Source organism: Aulostomus chinensis, chromosome 9 (genome assembly GCF_037954235.1).
Source record: "Aulostomus chinensis isolate RoL2024-O1b breed Wild chromosome 9, RoL_Achi_v1.0, whole genome shotgun sequence".
In the NCBI taxonomy this organism is placed as follows: Eukaryota; Metazoa; Chordata; class Actinopteri; order Syngnathiformes; family Aulostomidae; genus Aulostomus; species Aulostomus chinensis.
In genome coordinates, this window is record NC_141328.1 from 5,600,116 (window position 1) to 5,624,928 (window position 24,813).

The following is a 24,813-nucleotide window of genomic DNA, read 5'->3' on the forward strand; positions in this document are numbered from 1 at the left end:
TGCAGGAACCTTTCTTCTGGGAAATGTTTAACATCAGCACTTCTGCTTTATCTTACACAGTTCACAGTTTCCTCCTTCAAAAACCCCAACAGAACGCAGTCAGTATTGCAAACTGTTTATTCGTAGTAAATGAAAAGTGTGCCATTCAGTGAAAGGGAGAAAGAAAGGGTGGGGGCATCAGGGACGGCCGATGTCTTTGGTCCATTCTCCGGTGGAGGGGATGTCAATGGATCGGTGGGAGACAAGAAAAGGCACTTGAGTTTACAGCTGTCTCAGAAGTTTGACTTGAGAAGGACACGAGGTCTACAGGAAGTACGAATAAACTAGATGATTAAACCTCCATTATGCCTAATATGAATATCACATACAAAATGCCCCATGTGAGCACAAATTATATAGCGACATATATGTATATACAGGGAGGAATGGGGAAGTAAGGTGAGAGGAGAAGAACAAACAGAAAGTGAAGCATTGGATTTATCCCCTTTGTTTTTTTTGTTTTTGTTTTTATAGACTGAGGAAAGGAGAAAAAAATGCAGCAACTTCAAACGGGATGAAATTAAATCTTTGGCTATAAACTAATATTCATATAGTTTGGAATGTGAAACAAAAATAGACTAATGACAAAATCTCAGATGAGAAGCCTTTTGAGTTGCGACTCAAGAAATCCTGCACATCTCCCAGGAGAGAGGCTGGAACGCTGCTTTGATCAATTCAACCTGAAACCCTCCATCACTGAGCAGACAGGTGGAGGAGAATCCTACAGTCAGCTCCTGACAAATCATTGCCGCTGAAAACACTAAAAGGAATAGTCGGCCATTTTTTTTAGAAAACTACTCAGACCTGGTGAAGACTGATATCTGTCCACTATCAAAGCTACAACCAGCAGCTGATTAGCTGAGCTTAGCATGAAGACTGTTTGCCTGGCTCTGTTCAACATGAACCAACCAGTTTATATAATTTATACAAAAACAGTGAAAGCAAAATTTTAAATGGAGGTTATATGCTGCACTACTTCTCTATTGGGACCAGATACCAGCGAAGAACTAGCATGTAAAGCAATGAATTCTGGGGGTCACATGTTGCTTTGCTCAGAGCAAGCTAACTAGCTCTTGATTGTAGCTTCCATTCAAAATATTTCCCAAAATGTCTCAAACTATTCCTACAAGTCAAAAGATAACCAGCAATATCTTCCCCTCATCAATCCATAACATAATGAATATCAATGCCATGTCAAATTAAAAAGGAAAAAAAAAACACCCTCTTGTAAGAACAAGGAAACAAAAACTGGGGAGAGAACATCTTTACTTTTTTCCTGCAAAAGGCTGCTGGAGGGGAAGACGCCGCAAGATGCAGCAGTAATTTAACAGCTGCTTTCATACTTCAGCTCTACAAAAGATAACAGATGAAATAAAAAAAAAAAGAAGAAATTCAGCGGTTCCCTTAAGAGCCGACTGAGAGACACGACTTGAGAACAGGCCTCACCGCAGCGCCAGCAATGAGGTACTTGCCTGCTTTTTGTTCACATCTCGCGGACGCTACGAGGAGACTTGATCACTACAACAGCCTGTCAAATCAAACCACCGTGTTCAGTTCTACTTCCATTGAGGAGAGAAAGCAAGCCTAAAGAAGAGGAGGAATAAATCTCACGCTGGGTTCCCACATCTATATTTGTGTCTCACGTCTGCTTGAGTACCATCTGTTTAGAAAGCCGTGGTGACGCAGACATCCATGACTATAGAAAGGCAAATGTGAAGTCTTTCTGGGACTAAAAAGGCAAGCATGTTGTTTATGTGCATATAAACAAAAACAAGGAGCAAACTGCGCATGTGGAAGAAAATCAAGTCATTCGGATGATCTGAAGTAACGTTAATGTTATATCAGACATCCCTTAACATTATTCTACAAAAAGAAAATGAGCCCTCTCTTAGTTACAAAACAACAGACAGCAAGTAGTAAGACAACAGCACACGATAACCCCTCTGGCCAGTGGGAGGAGAGAACATCACTGCCGTAGGCAATGTTGAGAGGAATAGTTTGACATTTTTGAGAAATCGTTTCAGTCTTTCCGAGCGTTTTGAGAGGATCAGAGTAAACCATCGGGTCAGCCAAGTGCTGTTAGCTTAGCATAAAGACGGGAAACGATGAGCTCAATCTAACAGTACAAAATCTTCCTACGAGCATCCTTTATTTTCTTTGTTTAATTTGGAATGAAAGGCTTAAAGATGAAGCGACAGTATTGAATCCAAATAGTCCAGCAATTTCTGTTTTTTTTTGTCCAAAAACAGGTTTTTGGTTTCCAGTCATTATGCTAAGCTAAGAATAGCATGTATTTGTATTCAGCAAATGTCAAAACTACTCCTGACAGAGGACAACGTCTGTGCTCCCGGAGATACTCTCACACAAATCTAGTTACTAAACAAGAGCAACTTCCCTACTGTTTGTAGCAGCCATGTATGAAAAGCTCTGAAATAGTTTGATATGTTTCCTTTTTTTTTCCTACCTTAAAACATGATTAACGATAGTCTGTAGTGTTGATTGCATGTCTACTCTCTCAATGACAGAAATCCCTACAACTACAGTTGCACTTTCACTTTACATAGTGAAGGCATTGAAATGGTTCTGGGAAAAGAGGAAAAAAAGATTTGAGGTGCAAATTCGACAGCTGAAGTAAGACAGCAAAAATAGAAAGAGTACTAAGAGTTCAACTTCAATAGTGCACAAATTGTTGCAGGTAATCGCGTCAGTCTTTTACAGAATGCTTAACTGGTTTCTCTGAAGCGGCGCAGAAATGAAAAACAGGAGACCAATGAGAGCACAACACAAGATCTCTCCTAAAGATAGAAGCCGTTACCATCACCAGATGTGAAATGAACAAAAAAAGCCATTAAAGAACAGCGAGTGTTTCAAGTCTGAAGGATGAATGAATCGATGTAGAGAGGAGCTCGACTGGTGGAAATATGTAAACTTGGATTCTATTCTTCATTGAGAGGATTAGTAGGGAGGGAGAGTGTGTGGGGTATGGCAAGGGGAAGGGGAGGGGAGTGCAAAGGTTAGTAAGGGGTTTGATTGAGCCGAGGAATTCCACTGTCAAGGACAGTGCGTCCGCGGAGGCCTCTGGGGCAGCCCGTTATGAGAGGGTCGGTCTTGGTTGTAGGAGGACGATGAGGAATGGAAGGGACCTCTTGAGCTGCTCGAGTGGTGTGAAGTAGAGCCGCTGTCACTCTGGTAGCGGTGGTGGGCGCGGCCGGCGTTTCTCTCATGGTAGGAGCCGCCGTTATACCGCTGACCACCTGAGTGGTAACCTTGTCCCTGGAAAGTGCGCCTGTTGCCTTGGAAAATCTGAGGAGCAGAAAAGGAGTTATGCGTCTCTGGAGTGTACTTCACAGTCTGAGCGTCTGATGGCCGTAACTGCTCTTCCAGCTGACCTGTTTGGTTGGAGGGGGGCGGGTTTCACTGGGGATGCTTTGGGTCTGGGTGGAAGGGGGGGTCTCCACTAGACTTGGGCTGGCCACAGAAGAGGATGTGGAGCTACAGCGGGAGCGATTTGAGTAACCTGTACGTGGGTGGTAAACTGGAATAGACAGGAAGGTACGTTATCGTCATCGTCATGAAGCACACATGAACATGAAGCAGCAATAAAGTGACACAGGAACACCCCTCCACCTGGGCCATGACTCCTGGGTTTTGGGGTTGAAATGATGAATATCAGTGCTTCTCAATTACTGGTCTGGGGCCCATGAGCGCCCTCAAATGGGCTGTGAAAAGTTGAAGCTCACCTTTTGCAAGTGAAAGAATTGTTTGTCGGGTAGAATATTAATCTAAAATGATTGAAATTCAAATCACATCAAGTTTGTAATGTATTAAAATAAATAATTACATACATCTTTAAACAACATTGGTTTGAGATGCCTGGTGTGGCAAGTAACTTTTTTGTTTTATCATTTATTTAATTCCAGGGTTCCTACCCATATAACAGGCATGTTCCTGGCCCACAATATGGGCCCTGATCCATGATAATTATGAGTAGGTGGGACTTGAAGCCAAAAATGTTGAGAATCTCTGATTTGAAGGATAGAAATGATCAGAATAGTTCCAATATTGAACGACAAGCCCCTGAAGAACAGCTGATAGGGTTTGGAGGTGGCACTGAATGGAACTGCAGGACGCTGATCAGGTATAGGAGATCAATAAACAGAGCAGGACCACACAGACGAACGGGACTGTTCACCTGATCCAAACCCGGAGATGCTCGTCTTCATCGGCTCAAGATCAAACGTAAATCTTACAGCTTTCCCAAGGTCCTCGTCGTATTTACGCTCACTCACAAAGTGCTGAGAGGAAAAAGAGACAAGCTTCACACTCTCAAATATGCAAATGTTCATTATATTCTGACAGGCTCGCAACAACCGACTCCACGTGTTTCAACTGCAACTGAATTGACTTTTCAAAGTTAGTCGGCTGTGACAGGAATGACAGAGTCGATACCTTGATGTCGGCACGCAGTTCAGTCAGCTGCTCCTCAGACATGGAAGCTGATTGGTCGGTTAGCCGCCTGAGCTCCTCGGCTCTCTTCTGCCTGGCGTCCAAGATTACCACTGAAACACAGCACCACAACATGAAACCAACAACTAACGACCTGCTATGATCAGCAACCAAGAAGTCATTTTCATGCGACCCCTGTCAACTCCAAAATGCTGTAAAATGTAACATTTAGAAACGTATCCATCCCTGAAGCCTCGGGACGGTGCAGTCCAATATTTTTTCATCTCTGACCGACTATACAGAGCTCAAAGATGTTAAATTTACCATCACATTGCTCAAAGAAAATCCTCATATCTGAGAAACCAGAGTGAGAGAATGTTTGTATTTATGTTTAAAAAGAGATTAGTAAACGGTTAGCGATGACTAATGGTCCAATTATCACCAGGCGTGACGGTGCATGGCTGCTATTGTTTTCAACTTGTGTGTGTGTGTGTGTGTGTGTGTGTGAGTGATCACAGCACAATGTGAGCCTGGAGACACCTAAGGTGGCACCAACTTCCCCGAAGCACTTTGAAGCTCCTTGGCAGGAATCAAAAATGACAGCAGGGTTCACTTAAGGAAGAAGTCAGTGTGTAGGCAGTAACATCAGCAATTCTGCCGTGAGAGTGTGTGCGTTAGGTCGGAAGTAACATTAACGTAAACATACAGTGGCAATGCAGTGTTCACGGCAGAGGCGTCACTTTAAATGCAGGTGAGAAATGGAGGTGGTAACGTCCTTTTTGAATCAAACAGCTCGACAAAGACGTCCAGCTACGTTTCTGAAGCTCGAGTGCAGCTGGGCATGGTGCTGCGGTCCAAAATAGAACTCCTACAGCTCCATTAGGGCTGCCGGTGCTTTGTGAAATCTAATTTAATGCTCCTTAAAAAACCTTTTCAAGACCCCCACAGAGAAAATGTGATGATCCTAGGAGGAAAAACAAATCCACATTAGGACTGAGCTTTGTGTTTGAAATCAGCTTGACAACATTGAAAGGGATGCTTTTTTGGATGTTGTTGTCCATCCTTTCATTATAGAATTCAAATCTCATTGTAATAATGACTGTTTTTAATCAAAAAAGGTTACACACAATGAAGAAGACGGCACTTTGTGATTATGATGCATCGAAGGTCTTGTGAGATTTTCACAACCTGAAGGGTTGTCATTTCTCGATATGGGAGGATACTCCAAGTACAAGGTTTTGCTCTGAACTGCTATTTTTGACAAGAGTTTAAAATGATGAGGAGTTTGTGCTCCTTCTCACACAGCTCATTAAATCTATGAACTCCAGTTAATCACCAAATTAATAGTCTGCTCCCACTTCGTGATGTGGCTTTGCATCAAAAAGAATAGATTCTGACAAAGATCAAATGGAGGACTGAGTGTCTTCTCTAACCCGCTGGTCAACTGTCTTTGGTTTCATTATCATCACGTTACCTTCAAGAGAGCAGGTGGCCTGTTGAAACCTACGGAAACGCAACAATGACTAAAGCCGCTCTGAGTCACAACAGAAAATAAAACTGTATTCAAATCAGTGAATCTTGAGGCGAGATTTCTCACGCAAATCAAAAATCAGCTCAAAATTTCCCATTAAAAACTGGCTGTGGGGGCTCACGACTGTTCTGCTGGGGACCAGGTTTACAAACCTTTAAAAAATTTTACACAATAACCTTACATGTGAACATCTGATCATTTATTTCTTTAGTGTCATCCTGTCAAATAGCCTTTTCATTGTCTGGAACACACAAGAGGTCGTCTGCATTTGAGAAGTGCACCCAAATGCGACTTTAAGGTCAGTAATGTGATGGGAATTTGAATTTCCTTTGACCACACATGTACATTCCCATGACTTTCCTGCTCCTTTAAGACACCGCGCTCTTTATGAAACATCCATTTACACACTAAAAACAAATCCATGTCAAGATTTACCAACGCAAGGTACAAGCTATGTGGCTTGATACAATATTAATGTCTATTTAAGAAAAAAAAATTAACAAAAAGATTTTTCCCGATCTACGTTCACGAAGCCGTATGTACTCCAACATGAATGTATTTTGGAGGCAATTTGCAATGAATTTTCCAGGTTTTTTTTCCCCCATGAATGTATGAGCCCTAAATACAATGAAAATTGAATCTAAATATATACAAATGACACGAACCAATCAATCCTGAAGTTGGGTCTGTGTATCAGCTAATAATCCTCGAAGAATACCAGCAGTTACTGAACGTGACAAAGGAAGGAGATTACTTGAAGAGACTTTGAGGAAACCTGGGTTTTGTATTCGACTTCCTTCGCTTTCCTCTCAATTCCCCACACACCTTGCACAAAGAAAGCATTGAGTCTCCCTTGACACCTGACACTATTCACTTTTTCCAGGCCTGGAACACACAACACGCTACCACTGTAAGAAAAGAACAAGGGAGAATGGCCTACTTGTACAAAAAAATGCAGTCCTGCTCCGTCATGTTACACATACATATACAGTGGCATGCTGCAGCTATAGCAGGACCCCCGGGGCACCAGTGTAGTGGGGAAAAAACTAGGACTTCCTGTTCCACAACAATCTTTTTTTCTACCTTTCTGGAAATTATTCAGGTCAGATTCGCTGAGCCCTAGAGCCAGGTGATCATATGCGAGGAATACGAGTAGCTCCCGGGTGGTATGTGCCAGGCAGGGTTGAGGTTTAGTCTATATATAAAATATGGTACTTACTAGCCTCTGCTTTCACTTTGTCCATTTCAGCCAGTAGAGTCACTTCTCTGTCCATTAAACTGGAAAGGAAAGAGAAGAGGGGTCATTTTTCTTAACTGGCTCCAAAACACTGAACACGCCGACTTGAGATTCCAGAGAAATCCTGGAAATGAGAGCCAACAGAAACACAGCGGCATCGGTAAAAGATGATGATTTCCACACAATGACATAAATGCAGTCATTAAAAAAAATCCTGAAAGCTCAATAATGTGTTTTCAGCTCCAGCCGACTGCAGTTCTCCCGACTGCCAAAAACAACAAAACAGTGCCATTACGGCATCGTCACAAATTCACCCCACTGAGCTCTCGATTGTTGCTCAGCGCCATCACAAACATGGATGAATGCTGCCAGTTACTTTACTCGTTTCATATCCAATTCCACTTAAGGCCTCTTATAGACCGTAAATTCTTACTGACAGTGAGATTCAGAGTTTTGCATCTGACAACTTTAACAGAATTATACCACAAAACCCAAAAATGCTGCATATTGTTGTGGTAATGAATGTATTGAGTCAGCCTCAGTGATGGAGATTCGCACTCCTCCACTCTGTGTCTTCAGTGACAACTTGTGATTGGATTTCCTAGCACTATACGCAATCCTTTCTGTTTGCAAAGACCCAGCGCGTTGTCTTTACTCTGTGAGAGGCTGAAATTCATTTTTGGTGTCTTCTCTGCCAGAAATGAAAAGAAATCAAGTCCGAACAGAGCAGGTCTAATCCTTCACAGGCAGCCCAAATCACCCAGGATGTTTGCTGCACTTGTCATACATCCCAGCGGCTCCATTCTGCAGCCCTTCATATGGGGGCCCTGACCCATTCAACACAGTCCGCTCATGCAAACACACACTGATGACGGAAGCTGCCATGTAAGCTGCCAACCTACTCATCAGGAACAATAAACAGGTTCTCTATCAGTCCACCGCAACTCCTTTCTGTGGAGCCGGGGTATCGAACCTGGAGCCTTCCCATTACTGCACGCCAATAGGACATGTAAGTGTGTTATTTATAAAGGTTAGCCTAACAACTGCCGACACAAAATGAATGACCTATCGGAAATAAAACATTTTCTACCAGCAATGTCACACAAGTGTTCTCAGAGCCTCAAGGGATTTATTAATGTTAAACATTTACAAAACAATCTTAAGAGTCTTTGCTGAAACGGTCAGGCGCTAACCTTTTATAAACCGGGTGAGCGATCAGGCGGGGGTGGGGGTGGGGGTGGGGGGCAGAGTATAGAGCTAAAAGGATCTAAGAATGGGGATCCTGAGATCATGTTTCAGCTCTTCAGACAGAATGAAGGAGCTTCTCTGTGAGAAATGAAACGCATACCAAAGATTCTTTAGGATGAAGTGCACGGCTAATTCAAATATATCTCAAACGGCTAATTGTGAATGTGCGGTACTCCAAATATTTAGTGCCGTACATCTGTGCCTCCACTTCACAAGCCGGTTAGGATGAATTCCAGCTAATCCTCAATCTACTGTAATCAATTAGCTACTGAGCTTTTTATCTGCTGCAAGCATCCACAGCAACTCTGCTGACCCATCAAGGCTTCAATTTATTACTACTGCTGGGTAATCTTGTTTCCCTCTTCCCTCTCAGTTTGGAAACTAATCAGTAATCACCGAACAAGCTGGATGAACCCTTGCACCACGCTGACATGGCGACATCGGTTATATGTGCAGCCGAATAAACACCACTTTTATCGTTTGTCCCAGAGGCCGTCGGATGTTTATTGCATAAAGACAGTAAATGAAGAGATTTTAAAAGCCAGAAATTAAATCAAAGCCCAAAATCAACTTTCTGGGTCATTACTGAAGATGTCTGGTAAAAAAACAAAACAAAACAAAAAAACAGACATTATAAATTACTTTTTTGTCTGCTTTTCCCATTAAATAAATTGACTGTCCACCCACCAATTTGTCCAGCCAGTTTAACCATGAACTGAAAATATTTGTACATTCTCATAGTAACATGAAAAATCTCCAACACTGTGGTTTTACATTGATGGAGTGTGCGCGCGCACGTGTGTGTGTGTGTGTGTGTGTGGGTGCGTGCCCACACCCTTGAGGCAGGGGAGGGGTTTCCTCACAGAGAGGGATTCTTTGCAAAAGCAGCGGAGCTCAAACCATTATATTGCAGAACTTAAGTGGAAAATTTAAATTTTCGGCCAGTATTCCCAGCAAAGTGTGTTTAAGACAGTTGTCATTTGTCGGCTCATTTTAGCGATTTATTTCCAGCGGGATCAATTTCTTCTCTCTCGCTTTCATCTGTACCTGTTCATTCTGCCGCAGTTCACTGCACACAAAAAATATCAGAAGATCTTAAATAGGTTTGGTTAGTTGTGACAATGCAGTATTGAAATTTGACACTTACATTTTTAGATGTGTGTAAAGTTACTCAAAGATTTTTCAAAGCGTAAGTAGACAAAATATTGAAGGAAAAAAAAAAAAAAAAGACACATGGATGCATGGTTGCAGTTTTTTAAACCGTATTACACAATAGGCCACAATTTCATCCACTAAAATTTGTGATCTGTAGTTTTTTTTTGACTCATCACACGAAGGAGCATAATTGTAAGAGTCACTGGAGGGTCAACTTAAAGAATATTCAGGTTCCTGTTGTGTAAATCTCCCAGTGTTCTCCTGGACTCCAGTGTCAAGTGGGACAAAGGTAAGAAAGATGCCCTTTGACACACAGGAGAATCTATAAAAATGCTGCAACACTCAAACTGCTTATGTAAACATGAGCTTAAAGGAAGATATTTTTGACACCAGGCCCTTTCTTGGTACTGTTGAGGAAGAGGAACTAAAGAACCAAGAGTGTTTTGAATGTCATGAGGAGAGCAATGTTCAGCAGAGCAGGGTCAGACCAAAAACTTCAGATCACCTTTCCCCAAAGTCGGCATTCTATTGAGAGTCTGATGGTTATTTATTTCCAATTGTAGAATGAATCCTCGTGAAAGTTGTACCTCTCTCAGTCTGCTCTACCCACGTACTCAGACTCTCAGCTGTTACCAATTTTAATGTATTTTGTTCTATGATTTTTTTTAAGTTAGTACTTGTTATAACAATGAAGCAGTGCACCAATTGCTGTGATATGAGTGTTTAACCAGTCGGTGGCAATGAGCCTCTCTGGACTATCAGAAAGTGAATGTAGTCTCCAATTCCTTCAGCTGAAACACACATTTATCTCCAGAATCCCTTAAGAAAAAGGTTCTTCGACGCCTGGTAAAGTTCCTGCATTTGGAGAGTTTTCTTGTACCTCTGATTTCAGCGTTGGAACTACAACTGTGACGAGAGCCAGATTTAAAAGAAATGAACGTACCAGCTCTGAAGTTCAGAGAACGTCTGCTTCATGGTCTTGATGGAAGAGTCCATCTCCTCCTTCACCACCATCCTGTAGCGAGTCAGAGAGGCAGTGCATCTCTGCAGATCCTTCACAGAGCGGTCAATGTTTGGAGCTGAGGGGTAAACATTTGATTTGAATGAAACACCAATGTTCCAGCGGATGTTTAATTTGTGTGAATCAATCCAGCTCTGGGCCACAGAGTTAATTCTCTTACCAATCTTTTTGGTTCCCGATGATGCTTGCCGACTTTCATCATTGGTGGGCGCTGATGAGGAGGAGTGGGGATGCGAGTTTGGCCGGTGTCGACCTTTGTAGCCTCGAGGACCCTGATGATTCCTCCCTCCCTGCTGAGAGGCAGGACTTTCTGCTTCTGCACCTATGAAAGGCCACAACGCAACTCTCTCAAAAACTGACAGAACTAGAATGGTTCACAGGTTGGGTGTGATTCATTCACAGCAAAACTTTCTGATGAAAAACAACATTTTGACATCAGCAAGATTTCGCCAGAGGTGTGTTAGCCTCAGATTTACCACGCCGCATTGGCACGATTAAAACAGACCCTGTGTCTTCAAAATAATAAATTCACACAAACTGGGGCGGGGAAATCATCATCTATGCATCCCTTTGAAGGAAAACCTTCGAAATCTTTGACCCCTTCCTCTTTTTTCCTATATCTTGTATAGGCTGTGTTTACCAGTGATTTCGGATGTGGCAGGTTCAGAGTCCAGCTCGGATGCATCCAGGGAGGCAGAGTCCAACTGTTCACTCAGGGAATCCAGGGACTCCCCATCCATTACCGATCCGTTGGCATGAAAGCCATTCGTCTCGTCTTTGCCCTCCTCTGGGGTGACGGCCTCAGGTGGGCCAGGCTCTGCTGAGGCCTCTGGCTGGGGCTTGGGCTTCTTTTTCTTCTTGGGCTGGAGATCAAGATATCAATGTCAATCTGCTTTGTTCCAATCCTCTTTTGTTCATTATCGCTGCGCTAATCAGTGCAGTGCCATGGACAAATTCAGAACACATAAGGACAGAACAGGTTGATTTTAAGCTGAAATTTACTTGGACTGACATTCGTAAGAGCCACTCACAACTAAAAGCTGCATTTAACGCAATATAGTTCATATAACTATGAATAAAAAAAAAACATAGTATTAGTCCTACCTTCTTTTTGCCAGTGACGTTCCACTCTTTCAGGATCTCAACTGCACTACCTAAAACAAAAACCAAACACAAACAACTATGACAAAAAGTACAAAAGGTACTCAGTGAGAAATTATATCAAAACCAGTATAAAATATCCAAATGCCCCGAGGTGCTATTAAGTCACTGCTAAATAAGGAACAAACTGGTGTGACAAAATGAGAGAGGCTCCTTGTGCTAAAATTATACCTGAGAAAACAATGACATGCATAACTCTCATGGTTTTATCAATACAAAGCAAGGCATTCACGGCGCCATTCTCAAGGTCAAATCAAACACGTACAGCCGGCGCGAGGCCAGGGCAGCACGGACAGGGTTGGCAGTTTAGGGTTAGCATGCTAGCTTCAGGTTCAACCCTGGATTTTCAGTAGCCACTTTTACACAGATTCACAACACTGCTGAAAAATGCACGGCCATTATGAGGCTTTGCTCAGAGTTGAACCACATAATGCTGACGCAATGCCACAGAGGTACGTGGTTTAATAGCATTGCAGCGTTCAACAGTCAGAGGCATGACATGTCGCAGAGTGAGTAATTCCAACTTTCCAGCTCTCCCCTTTACACACACGATTCGTTACGATGAGAACTTAACGGAAAGTTATTTTCAGAAATTCTTTGCTCATTCATCACTGAAACATTCTCATACCTTCTAAGAATGCTTGCACAGCCTTGTCAACGCAGTTCTCGAAGTGCTGCAACACCAGAACAATCTCATTGTTGCTTTTGTTGGGGACAACTGCTCTGACGGCACTGATCTGTAAAAGAAATACAACACACAAGCATCACAGTGAGTGCGAGGGGATCATCTCCATTAGTGATTCCACATTTACTACATACACACTCATTTAAAAGTCATTTAGCTCGAGGATGAGGTCCTAAACTCTTGATCACATTCACACGCTGTTCTATAAACACATGCATACCGGCAACACCACTGCAACTACTTAGGTTATTACCTATGAAGCTGCTTCCTTACACTCAGATTTTTTTCCCCAAAAGTAGTTTTGACACCAATTATAACCGAGTGCCACTTACAAAATCCTGGAAAAGCATACGTAACTTATCTAATCACGATTAATCCAAATATGATCAAAATCATAATACACTCAAGGCCAGCAAAGACAGAGCTACAATGGTGCCACAGAGATGCCGTGACTTTTTTTTTTGCAAATCATTCAGCGAGACACATCAAGACAACAATTATCTCAGATTAAAATATTATTACATTCTGGAGGCTAATTTTAATTTCATTACTTAATTATAGCATCCCCCCCCCCCCCCCATGGGATTTCAGGTCATCAGAGGTTTTGACATCATCTCTGACATCATTTCTTACCTTCTCCTTCATCCTCTCAGCTGTTCCTCCTTGGGACATGACCATTTTTGAGGCAGTATCGAATACAACTCCAGAGGTATCTAGGAGAAAAACAAACAAACAAAAACTCCATTGTCCATTCGGGTCTGGAATCGTATTCGTAAACCAGTGCAGAGAATCATTTGCAAAACAAAACAACCAACAAATATCTTCGCTGAGATTCCCTGAACACAACATTCTGCTGGACTAATTCTGATTACACAATTGAATTAATCTGACATGCATCTTCCATCTCTGCAGTTATTGCTCTGTACAAACAAGTTTCCATTTCAGAGCACCAGCCAACGAATCCGGCAGTGATATTGATACATAGGTTGATCTGATCCAGGAGCCCAAATTCCCACATAAATGCTCAAGTAAACACTGAGGGCCAAATGGAATGCATTTCTTTCTTTATGGAAGAAGGGAATATGTAGAAAAGAAATGTTCCATATGTATATATTTTTTCAGACGGCAGATGAAGCTGATGACGGCCTACAATTGTAGCACTGAAGGAAAACGATTGTATTGGATGGGTATCGACAGATACACAGGTTCATATACGCTTCAATCTGCCCCTAATCGGCGTGTTCTGTGGGATCCACTGTGGTGTGTAAACTGGAAGTCAATAAAGAGACGAACTTCATGCCGTCTCATTTAACGAGTTGTTTGTTGTCCTAATAAGTCTTTGAATTTAAGATCGTCCTTGGAGGGAAACGTCATTTACTGCTGATTAACCTGTTTTGGAATGTGATGATAAAAGCTGGGGACCCGCAAATTATAAAAGAGGAGTACAACAACTATTCCACAGGCAGACGTACTTCTGGTCAATGAAGAGATCATCATTCAAATATAGCGGGACAACAACGGTGGTCCAATTAATTGGACTAATGAGATGTAAAGCTTCAGTCTGTGTAGTAGGAATTGACCACAGAGTAAAAAAGAGAAGATGTCCTTCCTGCAAGCTGGACTGTGGAGGTGGAAGGATTTCAATTTCAGCAGTGAACTAACAAAGCATTTAAGTACAGCTACTTCTGCTGCCAGCACAAGCAACAAGCACTGAGGAAAAACAAAACATAACAACAACTCATCACATCTGCGCCTCAAGAGTCTGGCATCTGCATTGGATTTAAAGAACTAATAACCACCAATACCCGCCTCCAAAAAGGCATTCTTTTCAGAGCAATGAGCCCAACTGTGATCAGAGGACGTTGTGATGGGAAAACCCCCACAACGGAGTATGAGAGACAGATGAAAGTCCAAAGTTAAACTGTGGTCTTTTACAAGCCGTTTTTGCATGGAAGTAGGTTAATGTTCATAGTGATTTTTTTTTTTTTTTACACAACTATGCAAATTCACTGTATCTACTATCTGTAATGCAACGCAGATAATCTCTGGACATTTCTGGAAGATGCCATCTTCTGAGCGTATTTGCACGCTATAGGTATGACATGCATCCATCGGCTTTAGTCTGGTTAGTTATTAAAAAACATCATAAAACAAATACGTACCCTTTTGGCTGTTTTTCTTTGCCATGTTACAAGTTCACAAAGATGTATCCAAGAAATGCTTCGATATGTATTTCCTCCTCAAGACTTTATTATCCCTTCCGATTTGCTCAAGCAGGAGTTCAAGTGTTGGATCCAAGAGCAGTATCACTTTGAGTTTTTCTTGTTAGGAAAAATGCTAACAAGGCTCACAACTGGAAAGGGGATTGGAAGAACCAGGTTCAGAAAGGCCTTCACTCTTCAGGCAAAGATTCTTCTCGGTTCTCAGCCAAGTTCTTCAAATCTGTGTGAGAAAAATGCAGAAAAAAATCTCAGTTGTTATAAAAAGTTATTGATTCCTAACTGTTTACTACTTGCATCTAAAACGGTTTTTTAAAATGTATGAATTCAGCTTTAGTCATGCTATATGAAACAAACATAAAAAACCAATGTGTACCTTCAAAAAGTGAAAATATAAATGCAAATCACATGAAATCCATTTCCTCTCGCTTTTAATATCAATGAAAAACAGATTTCAATAAACTATTGTCTCTCTGGCAGAGCATTCTGGAGAAACTGCAGTTAATATTGTCCTTGGCAGAAGCCCTGCTTTTAGTTGTGGGGGAGAACTTAAGCAGGCCTGCAGAGCAACACATCTCTGAAGGGCAATTCCTTCCTCTGTATTCTCTGGAGAACTGGTAGGTGATATAATAAGAACCAAGCAAATGTCACACTCTTGGCCCTTTAAACTGGCTGACGACTGCAAACTCAAACATTCTGATAAATGCTCTCAATAGCAATGATCAAAGACGAACGCACATATTTTCCGATGGCAAAACTCATAATTAATGGGACGGGTGGCCGTTTCATGATGTCAGCAATGTGTACATGCTGAAGATAAATGCGATTTTGATTGAACGCATTTGTAAACAGTTAGTCTGAGACTGAGGCAGCTCAGAGCCAAGAACTGCATCTCACACACACTAAGATTTTATCTCTGAAGAAGCGAGGAAGGGGACACCGTTAATAGCTGGTAAAAAGCATAGGAGAAGGCAAACAAATGTATCCCTGAGAAAAGAGCATTGGATTCTCGTTATTGGAAAACTCTTCAAAATGGAAAAGACACATCATTTGTGACAAAGGCACAAGTAGAGGAAAAAAGGATGTTTCACATGACTGGCGCTGCAATACTTAGTCAATTCATCAATGAATCCTTCTTTTATTGAACAAAAATTCTAAACAGTTGCTGCTTACAAGCTTCTCATAAATTCATGCAGTAATATATGTGAAGACATCACTACTGGCTCTGGGAAATGAAGCCTGAGTAAAGACTGCAAGCAGCAAAATGGGAACAGGCAGGCAGGAATGCCAAAATATTCATCATCAGATCTGCATGAATGACGAAATAGCTTCATTGAGGAGGGTTACATCTTTATTGCCAAAAATGCAATTTCTGCACTTTGAAATGGAAAAAAAAGTAACATCTGCAAGTCCCTAAAACAATAGCTGTTCCTCTTGGAATGATGCTGCTGAATAATCAATCTCTCCACTGATACCCCACACCGAATTGCTGACTGCTGACATATTTTACTCTTCTTCAATCATGTCCACACTAGCCCTTGAAATGTTCCAACTCTACCCTCAGCAATCTGGACTCTGTTTTATGGGTCAGCTCTTTCCCCCTGCTAGGTTTCTGTTGCTTGTTCTCCAGAAAATGAAACTTAAAAAGTCATGCAACTCCACACTCTGTTGCTTAAGACATGGCATGCCATAGTCATGTTTCCTCCACACCTGTACAGACGTCATGCTCACTTTTACACAATCGGCAAGTGAAACTGCAGTGGCCTCTCACGCTATCACAAGGATGCATTGTGTTTATCAAGTGGGTTGGTGCTTGAATGGGCAAGAGAGCCAAGAGTCCTTCAGTTGAGTGACGCAGTCAAAAAGAAGTGCAAACTCATCGCTCAAATAAAACTTAGAGGAAAGGAAAACCAAATGAGTTAACAAATTTAAAAGATGGTAGGTGAGTGTGACACATCCAAGTGAAAGCTAAATGGGCTTGTAAGGCTATGTGGTTATCAAAAGGAGGCCGCAGGCCAAGAGTCTTCATGTGTTCTTGTAAACGTTTTTATCCTTGCGGCCAAAAACCTTACTTAATTCAACCAGATAATTATACTATACATGTCTTTAATTATGACGGGCAATGACGTGGATATTAATTAAACAGAAATCCCTGTCATCATTTCCCACAAAAGCTGGAATCTCGCCTCATAAAACGTTAAAGATATATATAAATATATATAAAGTTCAGTCCGTAAAATTTGGCTTGCAGCATAGGCGGGAAAACAAAATCTACTGCACTTTAATGCAGAAGTGAATTATTAGCTTTGGTTACCATGTCGTTGAGAAGAAAATAATCTCAAAATTCTTCTTAAAGAGTCAGGACGAACGCTGATCATTAAATGGCAACTTCGTGTGATATTAGCCAACAGACGTTCCCCCTTTCAAGAAGGCAAAGTCAATTAATTTATCATGTAATGTGGCTGAAAACTATTGTAGTACCCAAATACAATGAGCTAAACCCCTATCCAAACTTTACTTACGCAATGAGCTTTCGTTTATTTCACATATTTGGCTTAACTCCGAGGGTAACGTTAGCTTGCTGCCATTACCTAACGGTGCGTTAGCTTGGCGACGCTAACAGTTTTGCGTTATTGTCCGCATTTATTAGGATTTAAGGTTAAACTACCACCAGCACTACACTCGCGGTAAATCGGTGCAGTATTAAGTATTAGGAGCTTCCATTACGGATGGAAATTTGAATGCAGCCCTAGCTAGTGCGCAGCTAGCTTGCTTTTATTATTCAAATCTCTGCTGTGGGGTTAACCATCATTTGGCTACTGACTCAAAATGCTCACCACTTGTTAAGACATTACTTTTTAGATTAACAACGACATTAGGCCGTTGTGTTAGTATGTAAACAACATCAAATACCTACTTGGTGTTGGCAAGAAAACTGGACAGTAGATTCTGGAAACGCAGCTCCTACCACCAGCCGTCTTCAATGCCGAGAAGTATGCTGAATTTTCCTCGACTAGACTCTTCCAGGGTTGCCAGCTCAGAGTCAAAAAACACCCTTTTAACAGGTTTGAAAACGGACAGGAATGGATGTTTTTGATTTGATTGGGGCCTTTTGCATGAATCAGAGCTTCTGATCTATCTTTAGATATTTAAATTATTTAAATAAGATGAACAAGTTACTGATGTAATTTTCTTCTGGCACATCCTAGACTATCTTGAATCTAAATTATTCTACAATTACATTATCATTTTGTTAGTTAGCATTATTCCTTATGATAAATAAACCAGTCGGTGAAATGAAGTGTGAATTTTTAAAATTTCAATTCTAAATCCCTGTACAAATCTGTTATGAACTGATGGATCAAAATAGCAAAATGGTGCTCTTACAGTCTTAGACATTTTGGACCTTGTTGATCATTTAACATTTAATAATTCAACAGTTTAATTTAATTGAGCGTGCAAAAAAAAAAAAAAAAAAAAAAAAAGCCAAACCAACGGTTTTAAGCATTTAGTGCCCTGTTTAGAGGCCATATTCACTCAGTCACTGGGGGACGTTAAGTAAAGTAAATTATCACAAGCAGGTCAGACAGTTATCACAAAATGGTTGTCATTAATGAAAGTATACAAGTAGACTCAGCTTCACTATTACTTTAGATCTGAAATGTAACAAATAGAGGCATAAATAATATTTATATATGTTTGTCACTCTGGTCAAACCCTTGAGACTCTAGATAAAACCTTTAAATCGACTCTTTCTCTCTAAATGCGTTTCTTGGTGGTTGACGTGGTGCTGAATGTTTTTTCTGTTTCAGAGACAATTTATATCGAAGAGGTTTTCTGTGCAAATCTGGCAACCCAAGTTCCACGTCGTCACTTCCGCGGTCGAAGAAAAGGGTTCGCCTGTTTTGTCACCTTCTGTCGCCCGACTACACATACAGGACGATGTTTGGCTTCTGTTGTCCAGCTCCACACTCCCATAACTGTCAGTAGAAGCTGCCATGACACGTCTCGCCTTGAGGGATGTAAGTTATTTAAAGCAAATGCTACAAAAGCCGTAATTTGCGTCCGTGGGGGATAGAGGAAAGCGAGGGGGACCAACCGAGCGACTGGAGGGGAGCGGAGCACACCAAAATGGCAACCCCCTATGTCACGGATGAATCGGGTAAGGCTGACCCATGTGGCAGATCTTTGTCCATCTGAAAACACATATTCTTTCTACAAAAGGCTGCAGAATTGGCGCCATTTCCATCAAATTCATCTTCGCTGTTTTTGTTCACTATGAAACACTGAACGACGTTTGTTTTGCGGGTGGCTAAAGCGAGTCTTAGCTAAAATGCTAGCCACTGCCGCTAGTTAGCATGTCGCTATCATACCTCTGTTAATAACAGTGTAAAACTTCATATTTGGTCTCATGTTAAGCTACAGGCTTTTCAGTGTCTAATAGATTTTTGTATTATGATCAGACATCTGACACTAGGGTTAATTGTTTGGACAGTAAGCTCACGTCGTAACCAAAGTAATCTGAACTGTACACTGTATATCCTCGTTGGCTGAGAACTATCCAGTCTCATTGATGTTAAAATGATGAACTACTGCAGTAGTGCCCTGAAGCAGTCCTGCTCGTTCCCTCTAATGGTCCCACCTGTTGATAGTACAGCACAAGTATTCATCCTCTCAGCCTGTTACATTTCCAATACAAGAGAACAAATTAAACGCGATGTCCTTTTTTTTGTTGTTGTTGTTAAAAGGTGCAATTTGCAACTTTGAAATCAAGCTTATACGTCGTACTCCACACTGCAAACCAACAGGTGGCAGCAAAATACCTGAAAGTTGAAATGTCCAGCTATACCACAAGAAATAACAAGAAAATGCCCTCCCATATACATACTTACTATGGGTCTTTAAACTTATGAAATACGGAATGAAGTTCATGTCGCGTGGAGTTTTGATCTGGATGGGGTTCAGGCTAGAATTGATGCTGCTCTGTGTTACTGCATTCATCTTCACTTTTCGAGGCGTAAAGCAGTATTACAAAGTGTGATGGACCTGTGCTGGCATGTATGAAAGTTACTGTGTACCTTTTTAATCTTTGGAATACCAAAGTGATAAAATTATGAAGAAATTAATTGATAAGGGAACCATTTGGTGAAAAATGCCCTTAAACTACACATTTATTTTACACTTAATTTACTTTGGGTGCTTTGGATTTAGGGCCTGGGAGCCACTGGCATATTTTCAGAGGTATTTTTGGGTTTGTCAAAGTCAACTTTATTGTCAAGTATACTGTACGTGCATGACATACAGCATAAATGAAATTTCATTCCTCTCGGACCCACGGTGCAAAAGCTGTAGTTTGTGTCTGTATAACCATTAAACATCATTTAATAATGAATGTAATGGTTCAGGAGTGTGAGACTGAACATGTGTGTCTGCAAGGGGATGAAGGTTTACGTGCGCTCACACACACACACACACACACACACACACACACAGACAGAGCTCGTCAAACTAGTGATGAGTAGATGAATCCTTATTAAGCTGTGGGGCTTTAAACTCTGTTTGTGCCAGAAAAAGATTAGAAGCTTTGCAGCCTTTAACAGTGACATCTGATGGTTGGTAAACCTTTTTGCAGTCCATCAATACTGGGGCCGAAACACGGCAGCGATACTGCATTTATTTCATATTTCCAGTCTCATGTGTGTAGTAAAAGTCCAAGCAGCCTTGGTTTTATTTATTAAAGCTGTAATGTTCTTGTTCACAAGGGCTGCAGTTAATGCATGTATTATTGTTCTGTAGGCTATGACAAAATTTTTTTTTTTTTTCTGTTTTTAAATATTATTATACATCAGTGGTGAAGTGAGGACTCAGAATTTAACAGACCCAAATCAGATCCAAGTAAGAAGTTGTCAGAGATTAAAGTAAGAGCCCTCACGATGAAAGTCAGAGCTCTTGAGATCAAACCTGTGGCATGGTTTGGTGGTAGAGTGGCCATTTACTGTGTGTTTCCACTGGTTCACTTTGGCTCGGGTGTGGTTGGGTCGGTTTGGCCCTGTTTCCACTGGCCCCAACTTGGTACTAACCGTTACCACTTTGGTCCCTGCTCCGCTGGGATTCCAAGCGAGCCCAGCGGGGACTAAAATGTGATGTAAACACATAGCGGGTTGCTGATTGGGTAACTTACCACCTTGTGTCGTCTACTTCATATCATCTTAGCCTCGGTGGAATACTGGTCAAGTCTTTTATACTTTTCTTGGGTGTTCTGTTTCTCCACTTGAAGCCTTGCATGGGTTAGGGTTAGGGTTCCTCCCTTACTTTTAGTTTAAGCAAAAACCACAGACTGAGTGAGCAACAGGCATCACGCTGCCTCCATGTCTTCCTTTGTTGTTGTTGTGTCGCACACAAATTACTCTGGGGAACTCTCGGCTGGTGAGTTCACCCACGCTGATGTGGTACCCAGTGCTAGTGGAAAGGCACCCGTACCGAGCCGTCCCCACCCAACCCGAGCCGGAGTGAGACAGTGGAAAAGCGCCCTTCGACATCATGTAGACACAAAATTGAAAATGACATTGGTTTTTAAAAATGTTTCTCTTCAGGGAAATACATTGCTGCCACTCAGCGACCCGATGGAACGTGGAGGAAACCACGGCGGGTGAAGGAAGGTTATGTCCCCCAGGAAGAAGTCCCAGTGTAAGTGAATGTCTTCCTTTCCTCTAGTTGAACTGTGAAATAAAATCTAAGTGAGAAAACAGGAGGGGATACCAGATATGGACCAATCAAATGTGATCATTTGGCTCAAATGTTTTGAGCCAAATGGGCTTTTGTAGCAACACAAACATTTATTTTCTGTTTGTTTTGTTTTTGTTTTTTAAATGTTTCAGTTATGAAAACAAATATGTGAAGTTTTTCAAGAGCAAGCCAGGCCTGCCACCTGGCCTGAACCCATCAGAGGCAGCTCCAGCTCCGCAGCAGCAGCAGAAGATCCCTGGCTGTGTGGACGCTGAGACGGCTGGTCTCTCAAAGTCGGCCAAACGCAACATGAAACGCAAAGAAAAACGAAAACAGCAGCAACAACAGGGCCCGGACGGGGATGCGGACGTGGAGTCGGTTACCGATGCTGTGGAGAGTGTGTCTATTTCTGACGGCGCCGAGTCCTCAGACAAGGCGGCGGTTCCCGTCTCATCTCCGGATGATTCCGCGGCCGCTGAAAAGACCAAGAAAATCAAAAATCTGAGAAAGAAGCTGCGACAGATTGAGGAGCTGCAGCAGAAAGTGGACTCGGGGGAAATAAAACAGCCGACAAAGGATCAGTTGGAGAAGCTGGGTCGGGCAAAAGCCTTACAAGATGAGTTGGAGCAGCTGGAGCGTGACTCTTAAAGCAATAAGGGGCGACCGAGCGGGACTGGACGCACACACAAACTACACACTGAAAGACAGGAAAAGGCTGTTGGCAGCATTGTTATCACAGCTTCTATTAAACATCCTCTACCTATTTGACATCATGAACCTCAGATGTGAACTTTGTCCCATCACCTGGATGTCCACAGAGAAGAAAAGGACAAATTTGTTTTGTAGATTCAGACCTCTTAATTAATATCCAGACTCCTTCGCACATGTTGGTAGTCAGCAGGCCGTTCATTTATAAATAGCCCATCTTTTTAAAGCCACCGATGTTTGTGCATGTCTGTTTACTTCCTCTTTTTTTTTTTTTACCTTTCCAGAAAACTGTTAACAAGTATCTAGTTGGTTGATCTGCCAGTAATTGGATGGGCTCTTGGAGCACTAATAATGTTGAGGCGCTGTCTGTCTACAGGTAGTTAAAGAAAATTAAAAAAAAAAAACCTAAATAAATGATCTCGTAGCTTTTTAGTGAAACAATTATGTAAAAAAAACAACAACAAAGCATTACTAGCATCTAGTAATAATCCACATTTGTCTCATTGTCAACATGAAGAGATGAAAACTAACAAGTTACTTGAACGTAACTGATCTTAAGTGTTGTCTGTGTAGCCAAAACCTGATAAATCATATTCATCTGTGCCATCATGTTTTCCAAAAAACTATTAATAACCATCCTGCTGCTGTAAATACTCACTAGTCCAAACCCGTTTAATCTACAGTTTTTGTGACACTTACTTAAAAACTACAATGACCAGCTGTTTTAGGATGCTTTGAATCATAATTAAATGATGTCACTGGAGCTGGTCAACATTTACATTTAAAGTCAAATGGCCTCAATGGTCGCAATCCAGCAGGGGACTTTGGAAGGAGACAGACGAAATTTAACATCATGGTGTTGGGTCGTCATAAGGAAGTTTCAGATTAAAAGCAGGTGCAGTGCTTTCATGGCTGCAAGTCTCAACTGTCAAAGGATCTACGTGACTTTGGTGATGGATCCATGTGTACTTTTCCTGCTCGGACAGTGCAGAATGTCTGTCGTGAAAATGATCTGAAATATGATTCCCGAAGTTGTGAAAGATTTCTCCTCTGTCTTCTGAAATGACCGTTGTCTTTTTTGAGACTGGGAGTTCCTGCTCCGAGGTTCAGGAAGCTCTTAAAGGGGCCCTCCAGCAATGCAGTATTTTTACGTTCATAAAGTTGGGGCACTCGTGATGGACAGTTTTTAAAATAAGGTTGGAATTGATGCAGCAGAACCTGAACTTCCAATTTTTAGGCTCTAGTAATAGTGAAGCCTGGTATTTCCCACAATGCATTTCAGTCCTACCGGTGATTTCTCCTTCCCTGGATGGTAAAACACTTTTTTTAACACCAGATGCTCACTTTGAAGCAAAAGTTAGGATAAATTGCCCCCCCCCCACCCCCCATCTCCCTCCAGGCCAACAGAAGACATATTTGACTGTTTTCCCTCATGTGTTTTGATTTCATAATAACTGTATACTGTACAGTATATACTTATTACAAGATGATTTTCAGTCAGTATAAAAGCAACATTTCCTGATATGATTAGGAGATGTTATGTGTGTTGCTGTTGGCGCATACTGCAACTTTAGAATACCAAATAAAAGCAAAATGTTTTCCCAAATGAAGTTTCAAAATGTTTTTTCTGGAGCTTGCCTGCCCCGTTACACAGTCGAGTTTTAATCACTTTCGTTGATTAAGGAAAGGCCGCTTCACCTTTCATGGTATGAAGCACGTAGATGTAAGTGACAGAAGTGATGGATGGTGGCTGGCTTCCATTTATCTTCATGAGGAGATTGTGTTCATTTTGCAGCCCTCGTTAATGCTGTCGCTGACGGGAGGTGGACGTGTGTACCAGTACTACATTTGAGTGCATTATTTGGCTGCACTACCATGAAATGACTCTCATACTACTGCAACCCTACTTAGGACTGAAGAACTGTATTTTCTACTTTGGAATATTAAAACCTTGAACTGGTATTATTTCTTACTTGGTATTATTCTTTTGCTGAAATGAATCGCCCACACCAGGTTTTTTTATGTTAAAAGAGTAAATACCACAAAGCTACTCCATCCATCCATTTTCTAGCCTATCCCAGCACCCTTTGGGCGAGAGGCAGGGTTCACCCTGGACAGGTCACCAGTCCATCACAGGGCCAACACAGACAGACAACCATTCACACTCACAGTCACACCTACAGTCAATTTAGAGTATCAATCAGCCTCGTCCCCTCTTGATGTCTTTGGACTGTGGGAGGAAGCTGGAGTACCAGAGAGAACCCACGCAGGTACAAAGCTAATAAATTGCTAAATTTAAAAAGTTCTGTTTTGCTATTACCTCAGTTTCAATTATTGCTATTTGGATGTCTTAATTGTTTTTAAATAGAGCCCTAATATACACATAGGTCTTCCAGATCTGTATGAGGACGGGGATTTAAAAAAAAAAAAGTTAGAAAATACGTCACTGAATGAAACCCATGAAAGCAAACGCAGGTTTAAATCCGGCATATAGAAAATTATTAATGTTGAAAACAGATTCCAAATCCAGCTGAGATCTCCAAACCTATCAGATAGAATTGTGGCCCACTAAGTGACGTGTGGTCAAGAAAAAGGGCCTTAGATTCAAAATTACAAGCTAATTTTACAATTGTTTAC

The 24,813-nt window shown here is 41.5% G+C and overlaps 2 protein-coding genes across 3 annotated transcripts; one reads left to right on the top strand and one right to left on the bottom strand.

Moving 5' to 3' along the window:
• Nucleotides 1–104: 104 nt before the first annotated feature.
• Nucleotides 105–17,789, bottom strand: spats2 (spermatogenesis associated serine rich 2). 2 transcript variants are annotated; one of them, XM_086213314.1, is made up of 13 exons: nucleotides 17,660–17,789; nucleotides 14,686–14,965; nucleotides 13,157–13,236; nucleotides 12,467–12,575; nucleotides 11,782–11,831; nucleotides 11,318–11,540; nucleotides 10,838–10,999; nucleotides 10,600–10,735; nucleotides 7,236–7,294; nucleotides 4,489–4,598; nucleotides 4,232–4,334; nucleotides 3,429–3,574; nucleotides 105–3,342 (listed from the first exon to the last, which is right to left on the bottom strand). In XM_086213314.1, the coding sequence occupies exons 2-13, from the start codon at nucleotides 14,708–14,710 to the stop codon at nucleotides 3,091–3,093; spliced, it is 1,455 nt and encodes a 484-aa protein (XP_086069440.1). In that variant the 5' UTR covers nucleotides 14,711–14,965; nucleotides 17,660–17,789; the 3' UTR covers nucleotides 105–3,090. The 2 variants fall into 2 exon arrangements, with proteins under 2 accessions (XP_086069440.1, XP_086069441.1); XM_086213315.1 differs by having other exon boundaries at nucleotides 17,656–17,769.
• Nucleotides 17,790–18,554: 765 nt separating this feature from the next.
• pym1 (PYM homolog 1, exon junction complex associated factor) lies at nucleotides 18,555–24,206 on the top strand. Its single transcript, XM_086212563.1, has 3 exons — nucleotides 18,555–18,904; nucleotides 21,336–21,429; nucleotides 21,621–24,206. Exons 1-3 carry the CDS (start codon nucleotides 18,874–18,876, stop codon nucleotides 22,114–22,116), a joined length of 621 nt encoding a protein of 206 aa, XP_086068689.1. The 5' UTR covers nucleotides 18,555–18,873; the 3' UTR covers nucleotides 22,117–24,206.
• Nucleotides 24,207–24,813: the final 607 nt, after the last annotated feature.